At 38.5% G+C, this 25,655-nt stretch overlaps 1 protein-coding gene across 3 annotated transcripts in view; it reads left to right on the top strand.

Annotated features, from left to right (window-relative positions):
- The window catches only part of LOC116674210 (gamma-aminobutyric acid receptor subunit gamma-3), an 82,981-nt gene that overhangs the window by 25,058 nt on the left and 32,268 nt on the right, over positions 1-25,655 (top strand). For all 3 annotated transcript variants that reach the window (XM_032506768.1, XM_032506769.1, XM_032506770.1), the window contains 3 exons: positions 15,232-15,323; positions 16,065-16,196; positions 19,799-19,881. In XM_032506768.1, coding sequence (XP_032362659.1) covers positions 15,232-15,323; positions 16,065-16,196; positions 19,799-19,881 — 307 coding nt within the window. The remainder of the gene's footprint in view (positions 1-15,231; positions 15,324-16,064; positions 16,197-19,798; positions 19,882-25,655) is intronic.

Genomic DNA, 25,655 nt, shown 5'->3' with positions numbered 1-25,655 from the left:
CGTAACACTAACTTATTAACTTTACTTTTACAGTTTGGAATTTATGGTCAATGAAACTTATTTATAAGGTCAAGGCTCCTGGTTGTGGCATCTAAGATCATGACACCACAACCCAGAGCTCTGTTGGTGTAAAGTTCCAACATAGGCTATTGAAAATGAAATATTACATATTACATACCTGTCTAGGAGAAAGAGGGGAATTTCAGAGTTGGTTTAGAATCCTTTACCATCCCGTAGTTGTCTCCATCTGTTGAAAGCCGATCGATGTCACCTCAGGGTTCTGCCCGTCGTATGTCTTTCCTTTTTAGCTATTAGTTGTTCTTTGTTTACTTTCTTTTTTTCTGGATTGGCCCTGCCCCAACATCAGCCATAACCACAAAATATAACTTTTAAAATAAACTTAAAATAATAGTAGGCCTATACAAGGAAATCTCCTGCTACCTTTTATCTGGCTGGATCCTCAAACACAGGCATTTCTGCTGTTACACCAAAATCTGTGACCCATCAGAATGTGTGACTGCAGAGCCGGTCTGCCTGCCGTAAATCAGTTTTTTTGACGGTGCGGGAAAAATTGAATCCGAGCTAAGGCATTAATAAAAGCTATCTAAAAATTGCGTTCTTTTCACTGTTAGTCTCATTTTCTGTCTCAGGTCATTCATGATCATCAAAAAGAAAATGAACAGCTACATTAAGCCATACACCGCACTGATTTAAGACAAGGCCCAACAAATACTGCATCAGTCACAAAAACCGAAAAGAATGAATACTTATGTAACCCAACTCTTGGAATGACATGCATTAGGATGAAATGCATCCTTAATTTTAAAGTAGTCCCCGTTTCTAAAAAACAATTTATGAAAGCACATTGGAACTGTTCCAAGATGCTCTTGTTTCTATTTATAATTGCAAACAGCTATGCAAATCATGTTTATTCTAGCAGTCCTTTTAAGTCAGAAAATCTCATAAAATTACACTGTACTTTTGTAATGCAAATGTCAATTTTTTTTTTATGTTAGAAATAGTTATAAGTGCGAATTATACAAAATAGACAACTCTACACACACACACACATAGACAATCAGCTGTAATATAGTTGTGAATTAAAAAGTCCTGCAGCCTGCAGTGGGTCATTGAGTCATGGCTAGGCTCGAGTTGATGTGGGAGACCAGACTTTGAGAGCAGGATCCCACTGTGACATTCCAGTGATTTTCCTCTGTGTAAGCGCTGATTGGCTTCACTCTGTCAGGGTCGGTGGACGCTGGTCAGTGGAATGTGAATCCCTGGCTGCCCCCGGGGTTGACCGGACTGGAATTAGTGCAGTCACAACTCTTTTATCTCACTCTCTGTCCGCCTCTGTGTCTTCCCCTTTTATCCATTTCTGTCCAGAAAACTGATTCCTTTAGCGTGGCCTGGCATGGCTTTATTTTTTTTAAAGTTCCACAGTCATACTGTACTGCATATAGCATTTTTGCTCCCTCTAAACTTTGTGTGTGTGTGTGTGTGTGTGTGCGTGTGTTATCTTTCCTCATTCATTCATTCATTCACACATTTTATCTTTTTAAAGTTCCACATTCATACTTTACTGCAAATGGCTTTTTTGCACCCTCTAAACTTTGTGTGTGTGTGTGTGTGTGTGTGTGTGTGTGTGTGTGTGTGTGTACGTGCGTGTGTTATCTTTCCTCATTTGTTCCAATGGTAATGGTCAATGGCTGGGATGATGTAATGCCAAAACTCAATTCAATTCAATTAAATGCTATTCATAGTATCAAATCATAATGAGAGTTTTTTCGAGACACTTTAAAGATAGAGTAGGTCTAGACCACACTCTATAACTTACAAAGCCCCAACAATTCTAGTAATTCTAAATGAAGCTGATGGTAATTTAGGACATACTGTGATGAATAGTAATAGCATTATCAAGCAAAAGTGCTGGGCTTTCATAGCTTCTGCTGGGAGAGTCCGATAACACCGCCGGTAAATGCACGGATGCAGATGGGCGCACTTTGACATCGACACTATGTCATTGTCGTCGTTAGTCGACCTAGTGAGTGGGTGGCGTCTTAAATCTACCTCTCTACTATTGAGAACGCCCCTGTGTATCAACCAGGCGTAGACATTATTAGGACCACCTTCTCTGTAGTGAAATAGACTGATTATATGAAACCAAGGGGGAGCCATGATTCCCCATTAATTCCATCAATACTAAACCCACCGGAGAAATAAAAATGGAGGAGGATACGTGGAGATGTTTGAACCTTGAGACAAGTCTGACATGGAAAAGCATGTGTACCTCACGAGACAGGAGGTTTTATCTCCATAAACTAAATGCTGAAAGAAAAATAACGCTAGTAGATTAAATAAAGCCCCCTCTTTAGCCAATGATTATTTGATTAATCCATCGTTTTGATTAGTCAATCAATTGTTTATAATATCCGAAAATAAAATCATCAAAAAAATTGCCAAGGCACGAAGGTGACTTCTTCAAATGTTTGGGTTTAAAACTATAGTACCATCTGGCTGCAGGCGTTGGACATGACTTGTTGCCATCGCCCAGAGAAGGAAATCCTTCTTTTGAACATCAGTGAAGTCTCTTTGCTGCTCTCATCTGACTAAAGTGTCAAAGCAGATCATTTTAACCTTTGTGGAAGTGTCGGGACGTGTGAAAGTTATGTCACAGCTCCGCTTTTTATCACACTCACAGTGAAAATGCACTTTATCTCTTTATAAAGATACGCTTTTTTTCATTTTTTTACCAGAAACCACTCAAGGCTTGATTGGACGTTATCTCACGATTCAGCAGTAAATGAAGGGTGTCATGGTGTACATATGAGCCATGACCCTCTTCTCAGAGGTGAAATGGCTGAATAGTGATGGCCACGGTTGATGAAGTACATGAAGAGCAGTGTATGAACAATAGCAGGCTCATCCTAATGCAGGGAGATGACCAAACTGACCAAGCAGTATGTATTGTCATGTTGTGCAATGGGTTTACAACAATGGGTGTTTTAAATGCATCCTATAGGTTTGGGAATATTTGGAATTTACAAGCTAGTACATAAAGTAATCAATTAATAATAATGTAATTTTAAATAATCAGCTTGTTACAGAAAGCTTATAGAAGGATTCTTCTTCACCCAAATGCGTGAAATCTCCTGTACCTTATTTCTATCAACAAAAGCACTTTTTTGAATTTCAACCAACATGTCAGTTGGAACCCGTCTCTGGTGAGTGGAAAGGGATTGATACACCCAGCACTGACAGGCATCTACATTAGTCCAGATAAATGTCTTTACATGTTTAATCTTTGAAGAGATGTCAACCCCAGCCCAGACACAATGTCCCTGTTTGACAGATGCAATATTTCAAAGTGTGGTGTATGTGTGTGTACAGTGTGTGTGTGTGTGTGATTCTGTAGTCTGTGTTTTTGTCTTTCTGTACATTAATTTTGAGATGAAGAACCAGTCTGCTCTGTGTGCTTGTGTCAACAGCGTTTTTTTTTTTTTACTGTTTAGACAGTAAAGATAAATCCACTCATGTACTAGTTCTGAATGATTCCAGACTCTTTCCTGCTTCTATAGCGTCATTTATGATCACTTCTGCTAATTATGATCTCTTCTGCTTATTGAAATCCTCTATTTATTTTATTGTGTGTTCCACATTTAGTTTGTGCTGCTGCCGGAGGCTCGGCTGATGAAGACAAACACCCTTTCATTTAGTCTTTTTTTTTTTTTTAAATCCATACTCATCCAGGTTTCAGATCAAGGTTGTCCTCTTGCAAAGACAAACTAACCAAATTGGCAGACATATAATGTCAGTGAAAGCATTTATCATTCCATAATTGCGTGAAAAAGATAGACAAAGAGAAGGACACTGATTCAGAGATGTAGAGAATAGATTATTATTGTCATTGGCGCGCCATCAATCCAGCACAGCCCAGTCTTCTTGGCACAGACATCCTGCATCTATTCTTCAGCATGAACATGTGATGTTATTACTGACCCAACACACAAAGTGGGTCACGGCAACACAGCACAGCCATACTTTTAGTGTGCTTTGATCAACTGCTGTCAATTCACAGTGCATTTTTACATGTCCCAGTGGCATGTGAGCAAGCAATCAACACCATCATTATCTCTTTTTTGGCTATTGTGTTTGTGATAATAGCAGCATGGGGACTTTTATTTTGAAATCATGTTTTAAGTTGTTATTTCAATTTATTTTCAATAATGATTTAAAGAATTTTTTGCTGGGTTAAGGTGCCACTTCAAGAGGTTCGTTTCAGCGCAAAGGAGCAGCAGCTCTACTCCAAGCCCCCCCCCCCAATCTCTCAGGCTGAGCCCAGCCACCCAGCCATTGTTTTTTTTAATCATAATCGCAATATCAACTGGCGCAATTAACACATTGTGAAAGGCTGCAACACTTCTCAAAAGACACAAAGAGATTTTTTTGAAAGAAAATATCAGTAGAAAACTGAACTTTAAACTGTAACTTGTAAATCTTTTGTTTGTGGTGCCTTTTATATTAATTTCAATGTTCAATTTGTTCAATGATGACTGTTGGACATGATTTCCTTTCCATTTGTTTTATTTTCAACAAGCAATTTGTTGTATTTAAACCGGAAACTGAGTACACTTTAACATCTGTTTACTTATCTCAAGTAATATCATTATCACGATATCCAACGTTATTGCAGATTGCATATTTTCGTCATATAGTGCAGCCCTAACCCAAAGCTCATGACCGTAGTTGAGGCTCGGAACATAGATGGACACAGCGGTCCAGTTCAACGCCATCATCACGGCTGGTACCACAACAAACCACCTGTCCATCTGCCGCTCCATTTTACCCTCACTCGTAAACAACACGCCGAGATACGTGAACTTTATTTGTGTCTTAAAAGTGTTCAGTGATGGTTTAGTGGTTTGGATGAAAAAGAGACAAGGGAAATAAAAAATAAAAAAATGTGCTTTTTAAAGCAAAAAAATGCATCACAGTGCCAAGTAATGTGATTATGAAAAAGTCTTTCTTCTTCTTTTTCCTGGCCTCAGAACAAAGCAGCTGTTTGGTAATTTGTTTTATCATGCTTCAACTCTTCACCTCCTCTAAATGGAGACGTTTATTGAATTTAATTTTGGCGGACAGGTTCAATATCTGGCATCTCAATCAGTGGCGATGGCTTGCTTTACATTCTGCAGCCTACTTAAGTGATTGCGGTTGATAAAACAGGTGTGCTTGCATAAAGGCTTGCCTACTACTGATTTAATGTACATGTCATGGACTCTTACCACTTGTAAATACATGCATGTGTCTGAGAACAGGAAGGGAAAAAAAACAGTACATACTGGGCCCTTGACTCAAAAGATTCTCATGTTTATTCATGCTTTGTAATTTTGGTTCCCTATCAAATTGATTCAACCTGGACATGCACTTTACCTTGAGTGAATGAAAGAAAGTGTGCACCCTCTGTTCAACAGCAACTTACTGAATAATTGAGTCCATAGAGAGGAGATTGAAGGACATCTTCTTGAACTTCCACTCTGAAAAGAGAGATGAAGCTATTTTTGTGGAGGGGACACTTACTTACAAGGAACACAAACAAGATTCACTACACATAAGCTTGCTTTACTCTATCCCTCCATCTATCTACTAGGTACACACACACACACACACACACACACACACACAAATGCAGGCTAAACACATCAAAGGCTCCAACCCTCTTCAGAAGAGACTCTTAGACTTAAAAGGAACATTGTGTTTCCCTCCCTCTGCTGCTCCTTTCATTTCTGTTCAATATTTGCCACTCATTTCTGCTTTATGCACTGTTGATAATGTTTGGGAATCTGTTATGGATTACTTAGCAGTATCGTAGTGTTAAATAGTCAGTTTGAGTCCAAGGTACAGATCTATGGGTTTTATCTTATTTAACATTCATTTATCAAAATAATGTGGATAGCTATGACAAAACTACAGATCAATGGTAAAATGTTATATATTTTATAGTGAATTAGTTGAAAAAATAGTTCTTTGACTTTGTTTTTCACCAGATTGTTTAAAAAAAAAAAAAAAAAAAGTCCCCTTTCCTCTACATTCCAATTGAAATGAGAAATTCAAAAAAGTATTGGACATACAGTTAATATCACTTTTATTTATTGATTGTCTTTATATTATTGTTGCACACACTACAATTTGCAGGTGATGTACTTTATAAATCCATTTCACTCCTTGAACTTTATGAGGCTGAGGTGTTATATAACATTAATGCATAATATATAATATTAATGTAAACCCAGATAGATCATGTTCTGCCTATGGGTATTGTTAAAAAAAATATATATATACCTGTACCAATACCAGAGTTTTTCCTGCCTGCCTCTGTGACATGACAAGACAGCCAATCACAAGCATTTTTAGATCTTGGTAGAAGCATGCTACATGCATAGAGGCTCACTGACGCTGATAAGATTTAGTCCTTATAGGTATTAAAATTGGGTATTGAATGAAGATGCATTTTTGATACTTCAGAGGCATTTTGGTTGGTGCCTTAAAAGTATTGAATTTCCCTACCCAGCCCTAATGTTTATGCAATGTGTACTGGTTGCAGAGGGGGGTTGATTCAGGCTGACATTGATTACTTGGTGCCTCTTTATACTTATATAATATAAGGTGCACGGAAGATAAACATTAGTACAAGTAGGGCAAGCTCTGAACGAGCTAAACAAGGCACAGACAGTTTCTTTATCAGTCCTCCTCATGATCATTCACCATCATTTTAGTGAGTCCATGTAGGACCCAAAACACCTCTATGGTTTCATGATGGGTAAGATTTGTTTAATTATACTGAACACCCTCAAGAACTATAAATAGGATGCACTTGTAGCTGAATTATTTTTAGGATATAGTGCCTGCGAGGGTCCTTCAATCATTTTTGCTCTGTAGTATTTTGGAACATGACTCAGGAAAATACAGATTTGAATCTTCCAGTATACATTTCGCTTTTACACATCAGTCAAACCAGCAAAGACAATGGCTGCCTTTCAGTTTTGACTGGATTTGTCTTAGCAGTGCTCAGCAAGCCTTTGATACGATTGGAGAAAATGAACTGGCTATGAAATCTTCAGTCTGCTACAGCAAAGAATTAGTGCTTTTTCCAGATGTCAAACGTCCCTTAAAGTGTCACTTAATGTGGCCTTGGCGCGTGGGTGTGCATGACAACGTGTATGTGTTGGGGCCGGTTTGTGTTTTTTGTAGCTTGTCCTGTATGCCCTGTTTGGGCATATAACTGTATGACTCATTTAGGTGCAGGGAGAGAAAATCAAGTAAAGATTATTTGTTCTGTTGTATCTGCAGTGTAGAAGGTCGTTGTTCTTTGCCTCTTGCACCAAGGCAGCATTCAGACGGCCTCTTGAGTTTATTCAGAAAAATGAAATGGCATTCACTGTGTTGAAATGTATTCTTTAAGTTTGATGGGAAAGCTATGTGACCTGGAAATGTATTTCTATCCTTGCATAACTGGGATCTTTTTAAAACTGTTCACGCCTGTTGAAACTTAAGGGCACTGCACTTAGACATGACAGAGGATGTGTGTGTAGCTAGTCTGACCGTTGTGTAGGAAACCAGAATTTGCATCTGTCACAAACCTGACATTTACCTCTGTAATTAATCCTAAAATCGAGCTTTCTCTAACCTAACCTTAGTTTTAGGGTGCTTTCACAGCCTAACGTGGCTCGTTTGTGGTGTAAAAGCAAAACAGACACAGGATTCTAGGTAGTACTACCAGTATGATGGTGGTGTTTTGTACCATGAATTAAAAAAGATAAACTACTATTAAACCTATCTGCTCATCATTGACTGTTATGGAAGCAAATACAGTATAATAATGCAAGACTAGTAAGTAGGAACAGCAGTTTGTGTCCCCTCTGTGTATATTAATAGTTTTCCATTCAACACCATCGGTACAAGACTTTTCTAAATATTTGTTATTCAGACGTTATATTTTCTCCCAAACTGAACTAGAAGAGCGTAACTAGACTGAAGCTTAAAGGCCATTATGTATAATTTTTTCTTTGGTATTTTCTCATGACCTGGACCTTTCTATAACCTTAATCATAGTGTAGTTTCCATGCACGATGTTTTAAAAGCAAGAATCCAAGGCTGTGTAGTAACTGTTCGTGATAATGCTCTCCAATGAGTCTGAGCAGGAGTGAGCGGTGAAAGCAAAAACAACCTCCAGGGCCGTCCAGAAACAGATGAAGACACAAAATGCAACAAGGCAAGAGATGCTATTACGTTGGAAACAGGTGGAGCTGGGTGTTGGAGGTAGATTATCAATCATCAGCAGGTGGAACAATGCACTAGCAGCTGCAGCGTTATGTAAGCGTGACATTACCTCGCCGGCTCCATTACATGCGACTTATTTGATAGGATTTTAAAAGTCAGCTGATATTGATTAGCTATTAGCGATAACTACAGGATCAGTCATCTTATTTTCTTTGTATCTTCCCCTCTCCAGCAGTTTTCTCATGATTTCCTTCCTCATAACTTTCCTTGCCCTTATTACGTTCGATTACCTTCCACTGTTTCCTCTCTTATCTAATTCCTGTACTTCTCCTCCTCCGCTTGTTTTCTCCCTCAGAATCAATGTAAACAGACATTCAGTGTTTGGAGTCAACCTCGCCGTATAAATTAGTTATGAGCACTTTGTTTTTGATGGGTTATTCCAATTGCCTGGAGAAAAGATCAGCTGTTCAAAGATGCTGGAAATTAGCTTGATGTATCAAAAAATATTTAAGGAGATAAACAAGAAAAGGTGCATGTTGTGCATTAAAGCAAAGGACATTAAAATCCTGCTGCTGACTCCAGTATAGAGTAGGTGTAGGTTTCAATATCGTATTTTAGGTAAAGATGATATTCAAACTTGAAATGCCATAGATTTTCAAAATAAATATAACAAGAAAATGACCAGTAGGAAATGACCTCATCTGAGAGACTGTTGCGCCGTCACATGCTTTGACCTAAATGCTAACGTCAGCATGCTAACATGCCCACAGTGACAATGCTAACATGCTAATTTTGAGGTGTTATAATGCTTGCCAATTAGCGTGTTAACATGCTAACATAATTAGCACTGAACTAGAGCTGTAACAATTCCAAATGTTGCGGTACAATTAACTGTCTCTATATTACTTTTCCAGGATACATCTTTTGGTTATATATCACTGTCATGTGACCCAGATAATATAATAACACAAATACACAGCCTATGAAGTAATCTACACCTCTGCATTACCATAAAACATTTTCTTCATCAACTGTATCCCCCACTCCCTTGTCATTTGTGTTGCTATGAACATGTATAGGGTCAGGTGCCAACAGCTGACAACAAAAATAACAAAAATAATAGTCCGACCAATAATCAGTTATATAATTACAATTCGACATATCTAAACAAAATTCAACAATCGTCACATGCCTTAAGACCTTAGCTGTTAGCAGTATTGCGGTTAAACAAAGAAACGGTGCTTATGTAAAAGAAATTGACAATTAGACAATAATGTAATAATTGTTACAGGCCTACAGTAAACATGAAGTAGAGCTGAGGCTGGAAATGTAGTTTTGCAGGTACTACTTGGTACAAAGGGTTGCCAGATCAACAAGTGAGGTTTCCCCTATAGGATACGTCACCCGTCACCAGTTTGTCCATTCTCAACTTTATGTCTATGCTTCTTGATCTACTACTAGTACTTCATCTCTTGCCACTCCTGCTGCATCATTAGTAGCAGCACTACTTGCAGATAAATGGGCACTACCGCTGCCTCTAATACATCTAGCCCTGCTACCTCTGTTACCAGTACATACAAAAGTAAGTCATTTGTCTTAGAGTTAGACAAAGAAACACAGGTGTTGATTGTACCTCAGGCCAGATGCTCAGTGAAGCATAGCCAACAGTTTTTTATTTCCCATTTTGTGTTTCTTCCTTTCCTCACAAACAGTCTTCAAGCAAACAGGTATGCAAATTATTTCCTTTTGTTTCTTTCAAAGGTCTTTCTTTTGGATTCTTAGGGATGAACAAAACAAAGTCATGTTTATGAAATTAGCCACACACACACACACACAAACACACACACACACACACACACACACACAAAAGCATTATTCAAAATGCCACTCATATCCGCAGGTAACACACAGTTTTGTTTATTAGACATTTGACAGAAGTTCATCACCACCCCTAAGCGGGAGTTGAATGGTGGTGTTTACCGTTATTTCTGCCAGTCACATACAAGGGGCATCACTGTGAGGCTGCCTGCAGGACACAGCAATGCATTCTGGGTGAATGTGTTTATTGGGATTGGATATGAGGGCTTTGAGAATAAAATTGTATTCAAATATTGTTCACGGTGATGAAGTAGTACGGGAATGAGCACAGAAATGGTCAAATGACTCAGAAAAATCGAATACTCATAATTATCTTTCTTCTTCTTCTTGAGGGATTGAAAATGTAGTCCAGCAACCAATTTACCAAGGTCTGGGAGATATAACTTTTTCACTTATAAATATTTATATCGAGTATGCGGCATCGGTTTTGCCTGAAGAAATACATTAGTCAGTGATCTGTGCTTAAGTCTGAGATTTCCTTCACTGCAAAGCATGATATAACAAAGAGCAAGACAGTATTTTAGAGCTCACCGGATTCTGGCTGATCAGCAATGACGCAAAGAGTCCGTTATAAGAGAGATGTAACTGACCTTATGGTAAGTTGATTAAGAAAACCAGGATAAGAGAAGAGATACCAGTGGTGGAAAAATAACTCTAATCTTTTATTTAGGTAATAGTGTAAGAAGCATCTTAAATCCAAAGGAAGAGTACTCCTTTTAGTTTATTATTGGACAATGATTACATTCCTGTCGGCTGGGTATACTTTTGAGCTGCTGGGACGTCTGTTGAAGGACGGTAGCTTTTTGCAGCAATTAGTGGATTTGCTCATATGGGCAAAATGCCAAGTTCAACTTTGGTGACCTTTTACTCACGAGTGCGTGCCGACTAATATCAAACTGTCCTGACAGTGCTGACTTTTGAGGGAATAAAGAGCTAGAGAGTCAAAAATGGAAGAAGCTACTGTAGCTGAATAACTGCAAAGACCTTTTCTACAGGCGGACATTTTAACCTGTTATAGTAGGAAAAGCACAGGTGCATTTTATAACATTAATGATGGCTGCATTACACATAAGGGGGGCTCTGTGCATGCTGGATCTAGAAAATCTCACTGGGAGCCTTAAAGGTACAGTTTACCCCAAAATCAACAATACATATTTTTGTTCTAACCTGTTGTTCTATTTATCAATCTAGATGGTTTTGGTGTGAGTTGCCCAGTTTTGGAGATATCTGCCATAGAGCTGTTGGCCATCCCTCCAGTGTGTATGTAAAAAATACAATTAAAGAACTTAACAACAATGTCTCTTTCCAGAAATCATTCCCTGGTTACTCAAAATGATCCACAGACCTGTTTGTGAGCAGTTTCATGTAGGAACTATTATCCTGGTAACAAAGTCCACCCGCCAACCGCATCACTGCCCAGAAGGAAGCGTACTCATGGACGAGAGCTGTAACTGTAGCGTTGACTAGTGCAGGTGAGCTACTGTATCAGTATCAAACTATTAATTGTACCAATGAGCAAGAGCTTCTAGTCCATGAGTATGATTTCTTCTGCCCAGTGATACAGTTGGCAGGTGTAGTTTGGTAGAAAATAGTTCTAACCTTAACCCATATGTAGTTTTGATTTTCGGGCGAACTGTCCTTTTTTACTGGAACTGAGCCGTTAATGTTATCAATTTATAAAAGTTTTCTGCTTTTTTTTTCTTTTATTTGAATTTATTAGGTATTAGGTAATGATTTTTGGAATCAGCAGTAAAGATTGATTTAAAATGTTAATACTAGGAAAGCCTTTCATCACCAAACTTAACACTTTTTATTGAAAGTTTGCAATCAAAAACTTTCAGGTGAGGGAGTTTCTGGCATAGCAAATGTGAAGAATGTAATCAAGCTAAGTAAAAACAAAGTTATAAAGATATAAAGTATTAAGTGTATTTTCCCTCTTGAGAAACATGTGTTGGTACATGGATGTGGAAAATGTGGCTGAGCGACGTCTGTAATTGGTGCCGAGCGCTCCAGCTGAAATGATGCAAAAATGGATAAGGAGGCAGCTCTTTGTTCTGACGCTGTTGAAGTCAGGCTAATTAATTTCAGTCAGACTTGCTTTGCTGTCAACATCCTTTGGCTTTAATAATGGATTTCATTTTATCAGATTCTGAGTGGTATTTGCATTCCCAAAGAGAGTAGGGCCAGATTTGTTGATTATTACCCACCTTTGTAACAGCAAGTTAATTTGCAGATAATCAGTGTTTGCTGAAGGAAAACCATGATCTTTCAGAGTGTGTTGCTCTCATTTGATATGGCAAGAGGATTTTTTTATGTCGCATGATAATATCCTGCAAAAGTTAATAATTTTCTCAAAATAAGAGAATTGATCAAAAATTGATCATACGGAAGTTTCCAAGCACTTCCTTTACCTACAGTCATAGCCAGCTGTGCAAAACATAGTCAGGGACAGGAAGGAAATAGTTTATCCAATTCTGAATTTTTTAAGACCTAAAATAAAATATTTATACCCTAAATAATGAACTTGCAACTCGCTGTCTCTAACTTTATATGTTGGACTTTCCCATCAGAGAATATACAACACAAGACACCCTTGATTATCTCGCCTATAAGTTTGTGCTGCATTGTTTTTTACCAATAGCGGTGAGTAATGGACTCCCTTAACACCTTCGTTGTCTGACTTTGTAATGGATCCCCAGTGGAATAATGCAAGCCTCGTAGTTAATTCAGGCAGATATCTCTCGACACTCGGCTTCATTGTTTTGCATTTTGTCCGTGAATAATGGACCTGCCTCAGTGCCTTGTCTTGTAAGTGTAGTCCCCAAAAGGACCCAGCGGAGCGGGGTGTTCATCTGTGCCAGGCGTAACATGTAACACTTTGTGGTTCGCTGTCTTCGTCTGAGTTATTGGTGCGCACGTCTCCCTATCATTATCCTCCAAAGGTCACGCAGGCCGACAGTAACAATGGGGATTCTGGCGACAGATGTATAGAAAGGTTGGGCCTCGTCTGTTTGTTTTTAGAAAAGGTCGAAATAGTCAGAAAGAGAGTGACACTTGGAATCGTGATGCTCGGGGTGCAGCATGTGTACCTCACGCACTCTAAACATGAACACATTGTGACTTTTGTTGGCTCACTTTAGAAACTTTTGATGAGGATAAATATGACAAAATGACAATATATAATACAAATGACACTCCGTCCTCCAGAGAAAGTCTTCTTACAGTATTATTGCACATTCTTCCCTTGAACCCAGGTCATTTTTTTTTCCACAAACCGGAACAGGATCATTCCCAGATAGTCTCACATAATAGTCTCTGGAAGGCCAATATTTTTCTTTTCCTACATTTTACATCATCTAAGGATTTTAAATGGCTTCAACAAGTTCTCACTGTCTGACCTTATCATTGAATTATCAGTCGGCCTTGCTTACATTCTATAGAGGGTTTCCAGCTGATGCACTGACCTTCTGCCGCCCACGTTGGAGGTCCTCAGCAGCTTCGCACTGGGAAACTGGTGAATAGCTTGTCATATTTCCCAACTGACTCTAGGGGTATGGAAATGTGTTTACTATCTGGGCTGTTTCACATTGATCATACAGCATCATTTATCTTCAAATATTAATATAATCTTTTACATTATTAGTAATATTATTTTCAAATAACAAAGTACTCTTCAAAATTCCATAACATTTTTGATGGACTCGAAAATGAGATTTTAATCCCAGTGGAAGTTTACTTGACTAAATCAATGTTATATTGTCTCAGCAATGAAATGAAACGTGGTGTCTCACATGGTAACTGTAGAAACAATATTAGACAGAGAGAGAGTGACAGTGATAAACAAGGTTGCAGAAACCATGTACAGTAGCTCGCTGCAACCACTCAGGTTTAAATAAAGTTTGTGTTTGGCAAGGTTGTCTCCAGGTCACAAACGATGTGGCTGCAGAGGTGGTTGCAAACTGAAATGATCTTTTCAGAAAATAGAAAGTATTTTAACATTCGACTGTCAGTTTAATGTGTTTTTGTTGGTTTGGAGTGCTGTCAAATGTAGGGTTGTTTCCACTTTCACAAAGAAAATAATGGTCTCAGAGTTGTTTTTAAAATTTACAATATTTAAAATCAAAGTAATGTTTGTTTTGTAGGAAGGGCATGCATCAGCTTTTGAAGGTGTTCTAACCTAATGTTCATATATTTACAGTAACAATTATGCAACCACAATACTTTCATGTACAGCACAAGATTTCCTTTTACCGATACAGTACAGCAACAGCAGTGTGCTATTTGGAGTGTATCCTAAGAAGTGGGTGAGTGAAGACAGCTGTGTAGCCAGCTGTCAGCTGAACCCAGGTCTTTCCAAATGTAATATAAAGGTCAATGAATGACACTCTGTCAGCTACATTATGCCAGGTTATATTTAGCCATTATTTGGATGCATGTTCTCTTGAGGAATGAGAAAGTCTCTGAGATGGGTGGTTACATTAGTAACTTGTCACTTGGCTGCACTGTACCTTCTGTACCTAATACTTTCCTCTCCACAATATATTTAATTCAAAGTTGATTACCTTTTGCTTTACATTCAATATGTAGCAACATCATCCATGGTTGGCGGATTACAAAACATGTACTCAACTTTGTGGAAATGATTTTCAAGGATTTAACATATTGTGTGATAAAAAGAAGGCAACACAGTGCCAACAAGGTAAATACTACTTATATTACCTGCTAAGTAAGGAAATTTTGATGCATCGTTCTTATGCTAAAACTTCTCACAATTAGAAGAGGGGTCATTTCTGAGGTGAAAAAAAGTGCTGAAGTAAACATTGTGAGATGGTGTAATTGTAATTTCCATATCAAAAGCATAATGTGTATTTGAGTGCTTTCCAGTTAGGGCTGCGCTGCTTTAGGATTTCCTTTTGAAGTGGACACATTTGCGTTCAAACAAACACATTATCAGCTCCTCCAGAAGGACTGAGCCGTGGCCGCTCAGCACACACACTTCATCCATCTCTGTCTCAATACTGCTTTAAAAAGGCTTGTCAGATCACTATATTGAGTCTACTTTTCTCTCCCCAGGAGTACCAGATCGATATTATCTTCGCCCAGACCTGGGTGGACACCCGTCTGCGCTACAACAGCAGCAGCAGCATGCGACTAACCCTCAACAGGTATGCTGCTTTTACTGCAGACATACAGCTTAATTTCAAATTCTCGTATCCTGTACAGTGGCTTGCAAATTTACACACCCATGCTAAAGTTGGTTAAAAAGAGGAATAAAAAAACATATTTTGGAAATTGATCGTAATGCCTCAATAAAAAAAAAATTAGGAAAATCCAACCTTTTAAGGACACTAATTTTCTTTGTGAATGAAATATGTATTGTATGTATATAAATAAATAAATGTTCTTTCTTTAAATACAGGGGGCAAAAATATACACACCCCTATGTTAAATTCCCATACAGGCAGGCCCATTTTTAGTTTAGCATGGGTGTGTAAACTTATGCAAGCCACTGTATATCAGGTTTGTGGCTGCAGCATTGACACCTATTGATAATTACAGTATTTTCTATTTAACAATGCTTTTTACATTATTTCCAAGACACTGCTGTGACTCTTTATTTTCCACTGTAGCAACTATTGTGTTTCAACATTTTCATACTGTGAATATCTCATTTGAGAACAATATTATTCTCTCTCGGGCAGAGGCCTGTAATTAATGGAACAAATTGATTGATGTACTTTGTTTTCCCCGTGTCGCCTGGGTATTTTGTTATCCTCTTATTGAGAAGTGGAGCTGCGTTATGCAATTCAGAGCAATCTGGAGGAATTTAACAGCAGTCATTTCTCACCTTCCGCCCCTTGCTTTTTTTCTCCGTGTGTCTCTTGGTCTGACTCTTATTCAACCAGCAATATGGTCGGCTTGATCTGGCTGCCCGACACCATCTTTAGAAATTCCAAGAATGCCGACTCTCACTGGATAACAACGCCCAATCAGCTGCTCCGGATCTGGAACAATGGAAAAGTCCTCTACACACTGAGGTAAAAGACATGAAAACAGAAAGTACAGTATGATGCAAGAAAAAAAGACTGTGTAGTATTTCAAGAAGGAAAGGTACGCAATCAATCAAATAGGAACTAAACAAAGTAGAAAAACTACATTAATTGTAAACTTTAACTGCAAACCGTTGATAGTGACTAAATTCATTTATTCACTGGAATCCATATCAAAGACTTTAGAAAGACATCTGTTCTCAGAAGTAAAACAATGTGAAGCACGGATTCTTGTCTTCTTTGAAAGTTTGTGAAAGCATAAAGTCCCAATGTGGGCCAAAGGAAGGAAGCAAGCTGCAACGTACAAACTTGTCTTACTCATTAATAGGCAAACATGGGTGCATTTTGCAGATTAATTCAAGCTGCAGTCATCTTAAATTAATGTATGGTGCAGTATTTTCCAATAGTGACTCATTTCAACAGTGAAAAAAATGCTCAAAAAACAGTGTATGCTCTGTGTTCCCATCAAGCTTGTTAGTAGTAGCAGGAGGTTTTGTGCATGTCAGAGCACCCACATACTGTACTTGAAGCCCCCGCTTTCATATATATATATATATATATATATATATATATATATATATATATATATATATATAAAATGAATAAATAAAATTAGCTTGGATTAGAAAGTTCAGTTCAGCTGACTCACCCCTCCCTAACAGTGATATAGTCAAGACCCCAAAGAATATTATCACAGGGGTATGAGATTAGAAAACGCTGATATGCATCTTTTTAATTTATTTTAATTTATTTTTTTGGAAATGTCACCCTAGACAGTAGCGTTACAGACAGGAAATGCGCAGAAAGAGGGGTATGACATGCAACAATGGGCCCCAGCTGAAATCAAAGCAGGGACACCACGGTTAGGTGTTGCTGTATGCTTGTTAACCACTCTGCCAGCTGCGCACACACAGCGTACACTTCAGTAGAACTTGAACTACTCGTGTTCTGGTGGCTCGGCTTATTTTAGCTTCTACTTCAATCAGCACAATTAACTATATATTTCTTCCGTGCAATTTATTTTCACTATTGAAATTATAACATCTTAGCATTTGCTACAACGCGGGCTGTAACTCAGCACAGAAGAAACTTCTCCTACAACATGTCAACATGTCGTGTGTTACTGCTTGTTTTCTTCTGCTCCCTCTGACAGCTTCTCAGTGGCAGAGAAATGACACACGGGAGGATTGTGCTTGTGCGTGTGAGTGTGAATAGCCTTATGACAAAAGACTCAGGATTCGGGCGGACACGTTCTTTTATATTTGAGTGGCATCTGGGTTTATGAACCCTCAAGCTCTGTCATGGGCTTTTTCTGTCTTGAGGATCCAATTCCACCTGTGTATCCAGGATTTCAAACAACACCTTGGTCAAACAGCAAATACCACCATGAGTGTTTGTTTTCATGCCCTTGGAGGAACAGCTGCTCAGCTCCTGCTACATCACGTATCATCATCAATCATCGATTCAAAATGTGTACCAAACTGACTGTAAGGAGCAAAACACTTCTTATATTGACCTATAATCTTACTCATAATTGTAGGGGAATAATTAGGGTTGTTTAAGGGGTTAATAATACTTTCATTCATTTATGCCCCCTATATTTTAAGCTTCACTGAATATGTGTTCATTAATAACAGCTCTAATGATCATATGCAATATGAAAGAGGTCACTTACAGTAACTTACACACAGATAACTTTCTCCCGACTCTGATAAACTCCCTGTACACTTCCTTCCCAGCACTTAACGGCAGCCAACTGGTACACAGGCAGCATGTACCAGCTAAAGAGACCAATATCTGTCTCAGACGTTAGTGAAAACTAACTAAAAGGAAAGATCATATTGCAATTCCATGCATCAGGTGACAAGAACAATGACTCCAAATGAATGCTTGTATTGTGTAGATAGGCAACTGTTTCTAAAATGTTCGCCACAACTGTTTTATAAGGTGATTAATATGTCAGTGCTGTGTTTCCAGCCTCCCAAGTCGCTAACAAATCAATTCATGCAGCTTTAATCACACTAAAGTCTACAGATGGGATTCTTTTCACAGGGTATTTTAATCAAACAGACGCCTGCTTCTTGAGTTTGATGGTCACATATACAGTACGTAAAATTGTTAATATACGGCTACCATTCACCTTAATTGTTCTTTTATTCTGACAAGGATGTGTAACAATACATAACTGTCTTTATGTATTGCATAGGTTTGATTTTGCAAAGCATAAGCCTCTACATGTTGACTCCTAACGATACACAAAATGCAAAACATATTGTATATATTCACCGCCTCACAACCACAAACGTCCCACAAAATCTTTGCTTTTATTAGCTAATTTCACTTCTGCTAGTGTGTGCCTCTGTGACAAATTTGAAAATTATTGTTTCATAAAAGCATATTGACGGCCCCATCTTTAACCCGCCGCGGCACAAATCCCAACATTTGCTATTTTAAGACCAACGCAGTTGTCACTTTCCCGTCCTGCGCCCAAGTCGTTTAAATAGCAAACGCACCTGCACCCATCTTTGTTCCCATGGGCGTTACAAGGAGGTGTATTCAGGTGAATTCTTGGTGTATTGCTATCTTGCGGCACCGGAAAGGGATCGTGACATTGACCAACAAAAACCTGGTCTAAAGTCAATAGAGCAGCATTTCCTTCTTATTTTAGCAGCGCATGAGTAAAATGTGCCTAGGTGTAGGCAGCGCGTGCACACTATGTGTGTTACACACAGGGAAGCGCAGCAGCACCCGCACATGCAAAAGATTAAAAATGAAAAAAGATAAATAAAATATGTCGGTGCAAATCCGTCATCATAATGGCTCCAAGGAACAAACACGCCATCTCTCACACTCGCATCTTTGCAGTGTCACCACAGCTCCACATTCTTACCCAAATTTGGACTTACTGTATGCAAATTGGGACTGTGCAGTACATCATCTACACTATGTTTACTTACAAACAAGACGAGCGAGTCTGCCCTGCTTTATAAAAGGCTCGCTTTTATGTGCTTTCAGTCAGTCAATTAATGAGAAACTATACCGGGGACCACGACACATCAACACAACAACACAACAATCGAAAGAAAAAATCCCATTTTCATGATGGTCTCATGATGGTTATCATTGTATCCAGTGAGAATGTATATTTAGGATAATGTATTGAAGGAGAGTAACGTGCAGAGAATATGAGTTGAGTCTGATTTATATTTGCATGTGAAACTAATTCCCTGTGTCTTTGTGATCATTGTTGGCTTTCTCAAAACATCTGGTGTCTTGACTAGTCCACTGATCATAGCTAAGTACTCCTGTTCTTAGCCGCTTACATGCCTCCGGGCCCTGACCTATAAGTTAATGCTGTCTTCACCAAAAACATGTCTGAAGCTGAGGATAAAACAGTTCTGTCATTCTGAGGGCTTTTACACGTCAACCAACCAACTGAGTGTGATCCTGCACCATCTGGCTCGAAGCCAGTGCTAGATATGCAAAAAGTGTGTTATTTGACATAAGTAGTGATGAGTACCGTGCATTTTAGTGTCTCAAATGTCTTTGTCTAAGTATTCCTCGCTCTCCTTGTTTCTCTCCCACTGCAGGATGACCATCAATGCAGAATGCCAGCTGCAGCTCCATAATTTCCCAATGGACGAACACTCCTGTCCTCTCGTCTTCTCCAGCTGTGAGTATTGGCAAAAGCACAACAGATATATACACACACACACACACACAAATGTGCACATATTCAGATAAAATAATCACTATCGTCAGAATTAAACTTCAAAGATTTCTCTATGCTACTGTAATAAAAAATGAGCCGAGCAGGTGGAAATGAAGGCACAATTTGGTGCCGAAACGATTCCCGAAACGGAACTGTGCTACCTGATGAGCACAAACACAACCTCAGCTGCTAACCCATCTTGACACAAGCAGGTTGATTTTTGTGAAAGGCCCTAATGGATGGGTCCCAGTTTTGATTGTGGATTAACTGCATCTATAGGGGGTGTTTACGAAGCCTGTCTCAAATTACTGTCAGGGCCACAAGTGTTTGCGTCACCAGAATATTATAACTTAGCAAGAATACATAGATAAATCATACCAGCTGACAATTCACACATTGAATGTTGCATAGTAAGACAGGATACAGGACATGTAGCTTTTGTTTTTAATGTTTTTTTTTGTTTTGTCTGATGTTTTTAACTAGTGCCGCTTTACAAGACCTGATGCCAGAGCTTTAAATATAAGTTGGAGTGAAGACATTTTTGGAACTGCAAGCCTGTATTCATCTCACAAGAGGAAGGCTGTATGTGAGCCTGAAGTTTTCAGTTCAACAAAAAGATGATAAATTGATCGACGTTTGAAAAAAATCACAGGAAGATTGTTGCTAAAACTTTTGAAGCCACTTTGACTCTACTACTCTATTATTTCTGTAAACAAAAAAACACCAAACAACTTTTACTGGCTTCTTCAATCATGTTGCACTGGACTGGAGCTGCTAAGGGCCATTAAAAGTCAGGAATAATAGGCAAGAGGGACCTGTGGGAAAAATTGTGTGACTGTTGCATGAATGCTCTTTTGTCTTGTGCTATGCTTGCTCTCTCTCTCTCTCTCTTTCGCGCTCGCTCGCGCCCGGTAAAGTCTAGAGTCTCTTAGCCTCCGTGTGTGCCCCATAAAACAGTGCCGCAGATTTACACCTGCATTTCACACACATTGAATTCCAGATGCAATTTAGTCCGCAGTGGTCAGTCTGTAGCGATAAATCAGTTGCAGCAGCTATTTTGTATACATTTCCTTTCCTTCCTCCCATATTTTACACCCTGATTATAGTTCTGCCTCTCATTGGCTCATCAGATTTAGCTGGGAAGAATGGAGACGATGAACCGAATGCATTTAGCCACAGTGAGGACCGCAGCAGCAGAGATACTATTGACTCTAATAAGGAGGCTTAGCTTAAGAGTGATCTGATTCATAGCAACACACACTGTTTAGCTCTAACGGTTTTTAGGCATGTAAGTGAGAAAAAGATAGGATGTCACAAAGTGCTTCATTATAAAGACAAAATACATAAAATAGAGCCATTAAAAAATAAATGTGAAACCATTCTGAATTGGACTGGGAGCCAGTGTAAGACCAGGATTGGTGTCACATGAGACCTCTTTGAGACATTTGGACCCCTTGTAAACAATCCAGAGATGTCTTATTGCACGTGAAGCAGGAGTTGCCATAGTCTAGACGGAATGAAGTAAACAGCGTGAATACTCATCTCTATCTCAGCTTGAGACGCAATAGGCTTACACTTCTCAATATTTCTCAGCCGGAAAAAGTAATAATTTCATTTTTTTTTGTAAGGACAATGCACATTTATTCACATTTCTGTGTTTGCCTACCCTGCTTACTCTGAAATGGCACCTGACTGAATAGCCCTAGAGCCAGATACCACCCCAGCCACGGCCGTTAACGACAACTCTCTTCTTATTGATCACGGCACTTGGAATGGTTGCTAGGATGATATTTAGTAGCCAGGAAAAATAGGCCCCAAGGATAAGTTAATTTCAGTGGCTAGATACAACCTATAAGAACCTTGAAGATGTTAAACACACTTTACCTAATGGATTACAACCTTAAGAGAGAAACAAATTCAAAGTCTACTGCTTGTACTTTAAATGCAAGGATTATATATTGTATTGCAAAATTAAGCAAGGGCAAGCATACAACTTAAAGTAATTCAAATTGAATTGATTAAACTAAAAGGATCAAGACTTTAACAAATGAAAGGACTAACATTGATCTGTGTCTGTCTCTCCCTTATATTAGGTGGACACCCTAAACTGTCTCGGACCGACCTTAGAACATACACATGTTACGCGAATGTTTTCGTGCACTTAAGTGGTTGAGAACCAGGAACTATGTCATGATGACTGCATTAGCACTACTGAGGGCGTCATGCTGGCGTAAAATTGGAGTCCTCAAAGCATTTATCGTCCCATTAACCAGTGCATATATTACGTTACCCTTAACCAAAATCACATCTGATTTTGTATGATGGGACATTCTGTTTGACCAGATATCTTCCAGTGCTAGATAGAATTTAATTTAGGTAAAAATCCTTATGTGATTATAATTGGGATTGTCTTAGGCCGTTCTTAAACCTTCTCTCAGCCTTGAGTTTGGATAATCAATTGACTATTTTAGAGCATATAAACAATTTGTTCACAGTGTGATGAGACCCGATGTCACAGTACTGTAGGCAGTGAAAAAGCTATTGGCCGCTAATGGGCTTCCATTATGTCTCTGCTCTCAGTGAAAGGATTAAAAATAAAATCTGCCTTTTTTCCCCGCCCCGACCTTGGACCCATGGATGGACATTTTTTCTGTTTGAAGCCACAACTGATGAGCTGTTAATGTCTTCAATAACACTGAATTAAAGCCTTAAAGTTTCATATTTACTGAAGCTGAATGCTGCCATGTTGATAAGCTTTTGAGCTAATTGCTCAAACATATAATTTATTATATAATTTATTATATTTTTAAAAGAAAATCACTGCATAATCTCACGGTTTATATTTTAGATTTGGCCTCCCAGCAAAAGTGACGACAATAGTCATTAGCAATGAATATAAATGCAAGCTCTCAGATGGCACCAAGATAATGAAGGGATCACGGAAATTACATTTATGGGTGTTCCTAAAAGCAAGTTCAAACTTGCCATTGTGAGTTTAAGAGGTCTAATTACATCTCAGAGCAGAACAGAGGCATCTTAATAAAGAAAAAGAAGAAAAAAAAACTTTCATAACATCTGGTCTATGGTTATAGAAAACGTCCACATCTTTTTACTTTGTTCATATGCAGATGTTTAATTTTTGGAGACAGCAGCACAGACATCCCTATCTGCATATAGAAGTTAAGTCTTTTGGAAGAGCTGCTCTCCAGATGTCCATACGACTCTGATGAGATATTCACGCATTTAGAAGTTCTAAAGAAACAATGTCTTTCAGTTATGACGTGCTTTTAGATGAAGAAGCAAATTAGCACTAGTTTTGACAGGTTATCTCATCCTGTTTTTCCTAAACATGTTGCCAGCCTACGAATGACACGTTCCGCGGCAGATGGAGATGACGGAGACGAGGCGACTCATAGTCTTTCTCAGTCTTTGTACATCATGGGGACATTCTCCCACTGTCCAAAACAAAAAATCCCACTCTGCCACTGTGTTTTTATGCTGTTACACGCTGTAACATCAAGCTCTCCTACCACTCAAGGCGGGTGGCTGTTAATGTCACACAATACTGCTGCCCAACCACATTCTTTCTCTTCATCTTGAAGCAAATCAGAAGCCATTTTGACTATGTCGAAAATACTATCATTTTAGCAGACCCACCACTACTATTTGCTACCTATTATTTAAAATACAGAGTGGCTCAGTTACACTAGTTGCAAAGTCCCTGTACAAAATGCAGAAGTAACTTCATCTCAGTGCTATTAAACCAAGCGACTCATTTCCAGTTTAAAAGAATGTAACTAGCAGTCACCGCTGCCCAAATAAGCTGTGGACCTCCATCATGACTGCCACAGGGTTTGTTACATTATTTGAAAGTAAGGGTGGTAATCATCAGAGGCCTCACGATACGTTATAATCACATTATGTATATCCCAATGCAATATTATTGCAGTTTTGCAATCTGTTATCTTTTCACCAACTTTTGTCCCTAAAAAGAAACTTTGTCAACATCTGTTTTATCTAAAATTATAAATTTCTCTGTTTTTTTCATCTATGAAAATATCGCAGTACTATGCTGAATCAATTCTTTTTCCCCACTCCTATTTGAAACCCCATCACAGGGGTTTTGGAATGATATCCATTAGAGCTAGTCTTTCTTAGTAATTCTGAGTACTGTATGATATCCAATGTATTCATGACACCTTGCAAACATGTTTTGAATTCATGTTTTTTTAGTCTATTCCCTGTATAATACCTTTTTCCTGACAACTAGTGAGCTCAGTATGAAAGCCATGAAAAGCCTAACTGTGATTACAGGGAACCGTGCAGTTATCCACACCACAGGCATAGCCGCAATCACATCCTAAAACACCCTCTATGGTGCTATATTAGTAGGATATTTACATTTGTACTGCACTTTATATGAGTAATTGTATGTCTTTCCGAAAATACTGGCCATTATTGAGCTCTAGAGGGTACTTGCGAGAAATGGTGAAGTATGTGACGTTTGTTTTTGCTTCTTGTCAATCAGCTGAAAGCTACAGGGAGTCACTCATTTATCAGAACTGCATTGATAAAAACTCCACGTTTTTAGCATGACTTCAACGGACATTCAATCAATCAATCAATAAATCAGTCAATCAAAATGTATTTATATAGCACTTTACAGCAACCACCAGGTATCCAAAGTGCTTTACATCAGGAACCAAGTACAAAACAACACATCATACAATAAAAATACTAATACTAATAATAATACTACTACTAAAAATAATAATATTAATAATAATAAATAATAAATTAGAAAAGGTTAAAAAAACAAACAGGAGAGTGGAATTTTCACACCATTACTAGGTATTAAAAGCCAGCCTAAACAAATAGGTTTTTAGTTTGGACCTAAAAAGAGCCACCTATTTTATCGTCCGGATATCAGGGAGTAACCTTTTCCAGGGGCAGCAACTGCAAAAGCCTAATCACCCCACCGTTTATAGCTGGACCTTGGGACATCTAAAACCAACTGATTTGCAGACCGCAATGACCAGTTGTGCTTGCACAAAGCAAACATTTTGGACAAATACTCCGGGGCCAGGCCATTTATTGTCTTGAAAACAGACAATAAGATCTTAAAATTGTTTGAGATTTATTGATGAAAAGTGCGTTATAAATAAAATGTATTATAACTATTATTATTAATAATATTATTAAAATCTATTCTATAACGCACAGGGAGCCAATGTAGGGTGTCTCTCTTGTGGGGTACCATAGGGATCCATTCTTGGCCCTATTCTGTTTTCTTTACATATGCTGCCTTTAGGGGCGATTATAGGAAAGCACAACCTGTCTTTTCATTGCTATGCAGATGATTTGCTAATTTATTTGCCTATGAAAGCAAATGACAGTGTTGCTCTAAACTCCCTGCGTAGTGGTGTCACTGATATTAAGTTGTGACTTTCAGACAACTTTCTTTACTTGAATGAAGGTAAAACGGAGTGAATTATTTTCAGTACTTCAGGCATGCAGAATGGTCCAGCTTTGAGTTTGGGAGCTCTGGCATTTTACACTAGATCAACTGTCAAAAACTTGGGGGTTACTTTTGATTGCAGCATGAAATTTAATAAGAAGATTAGTAATGTTGTTAAAACGAGCCTTTTCTAGCTTCACCTGCTGGCAAAAGTTAAGCCTTTTCTAAGCTGGCACGACCTAGAAAGGGCCATTCATGCTTTTATTAGTTCAAGGTT

This window comes from Etheostoma spectabile, chromosome 24, assembly GCF_008692095.1.
Source record: "Etheostoma spectabile isolate EspeVRDwgs_2016 chromosome 24, UIUC_Espe_1.0, whole genome shotgun sequence".
Lineage (NCBI taxonomy): Eukaryota > Metazoa > Chordata > Actinopteri > Perciformes > Percidae > Etheostoma > Etheostoma spectabile.
This window is presented reverse-complemented; position numbering and strand designations above follow the sequence as displayed.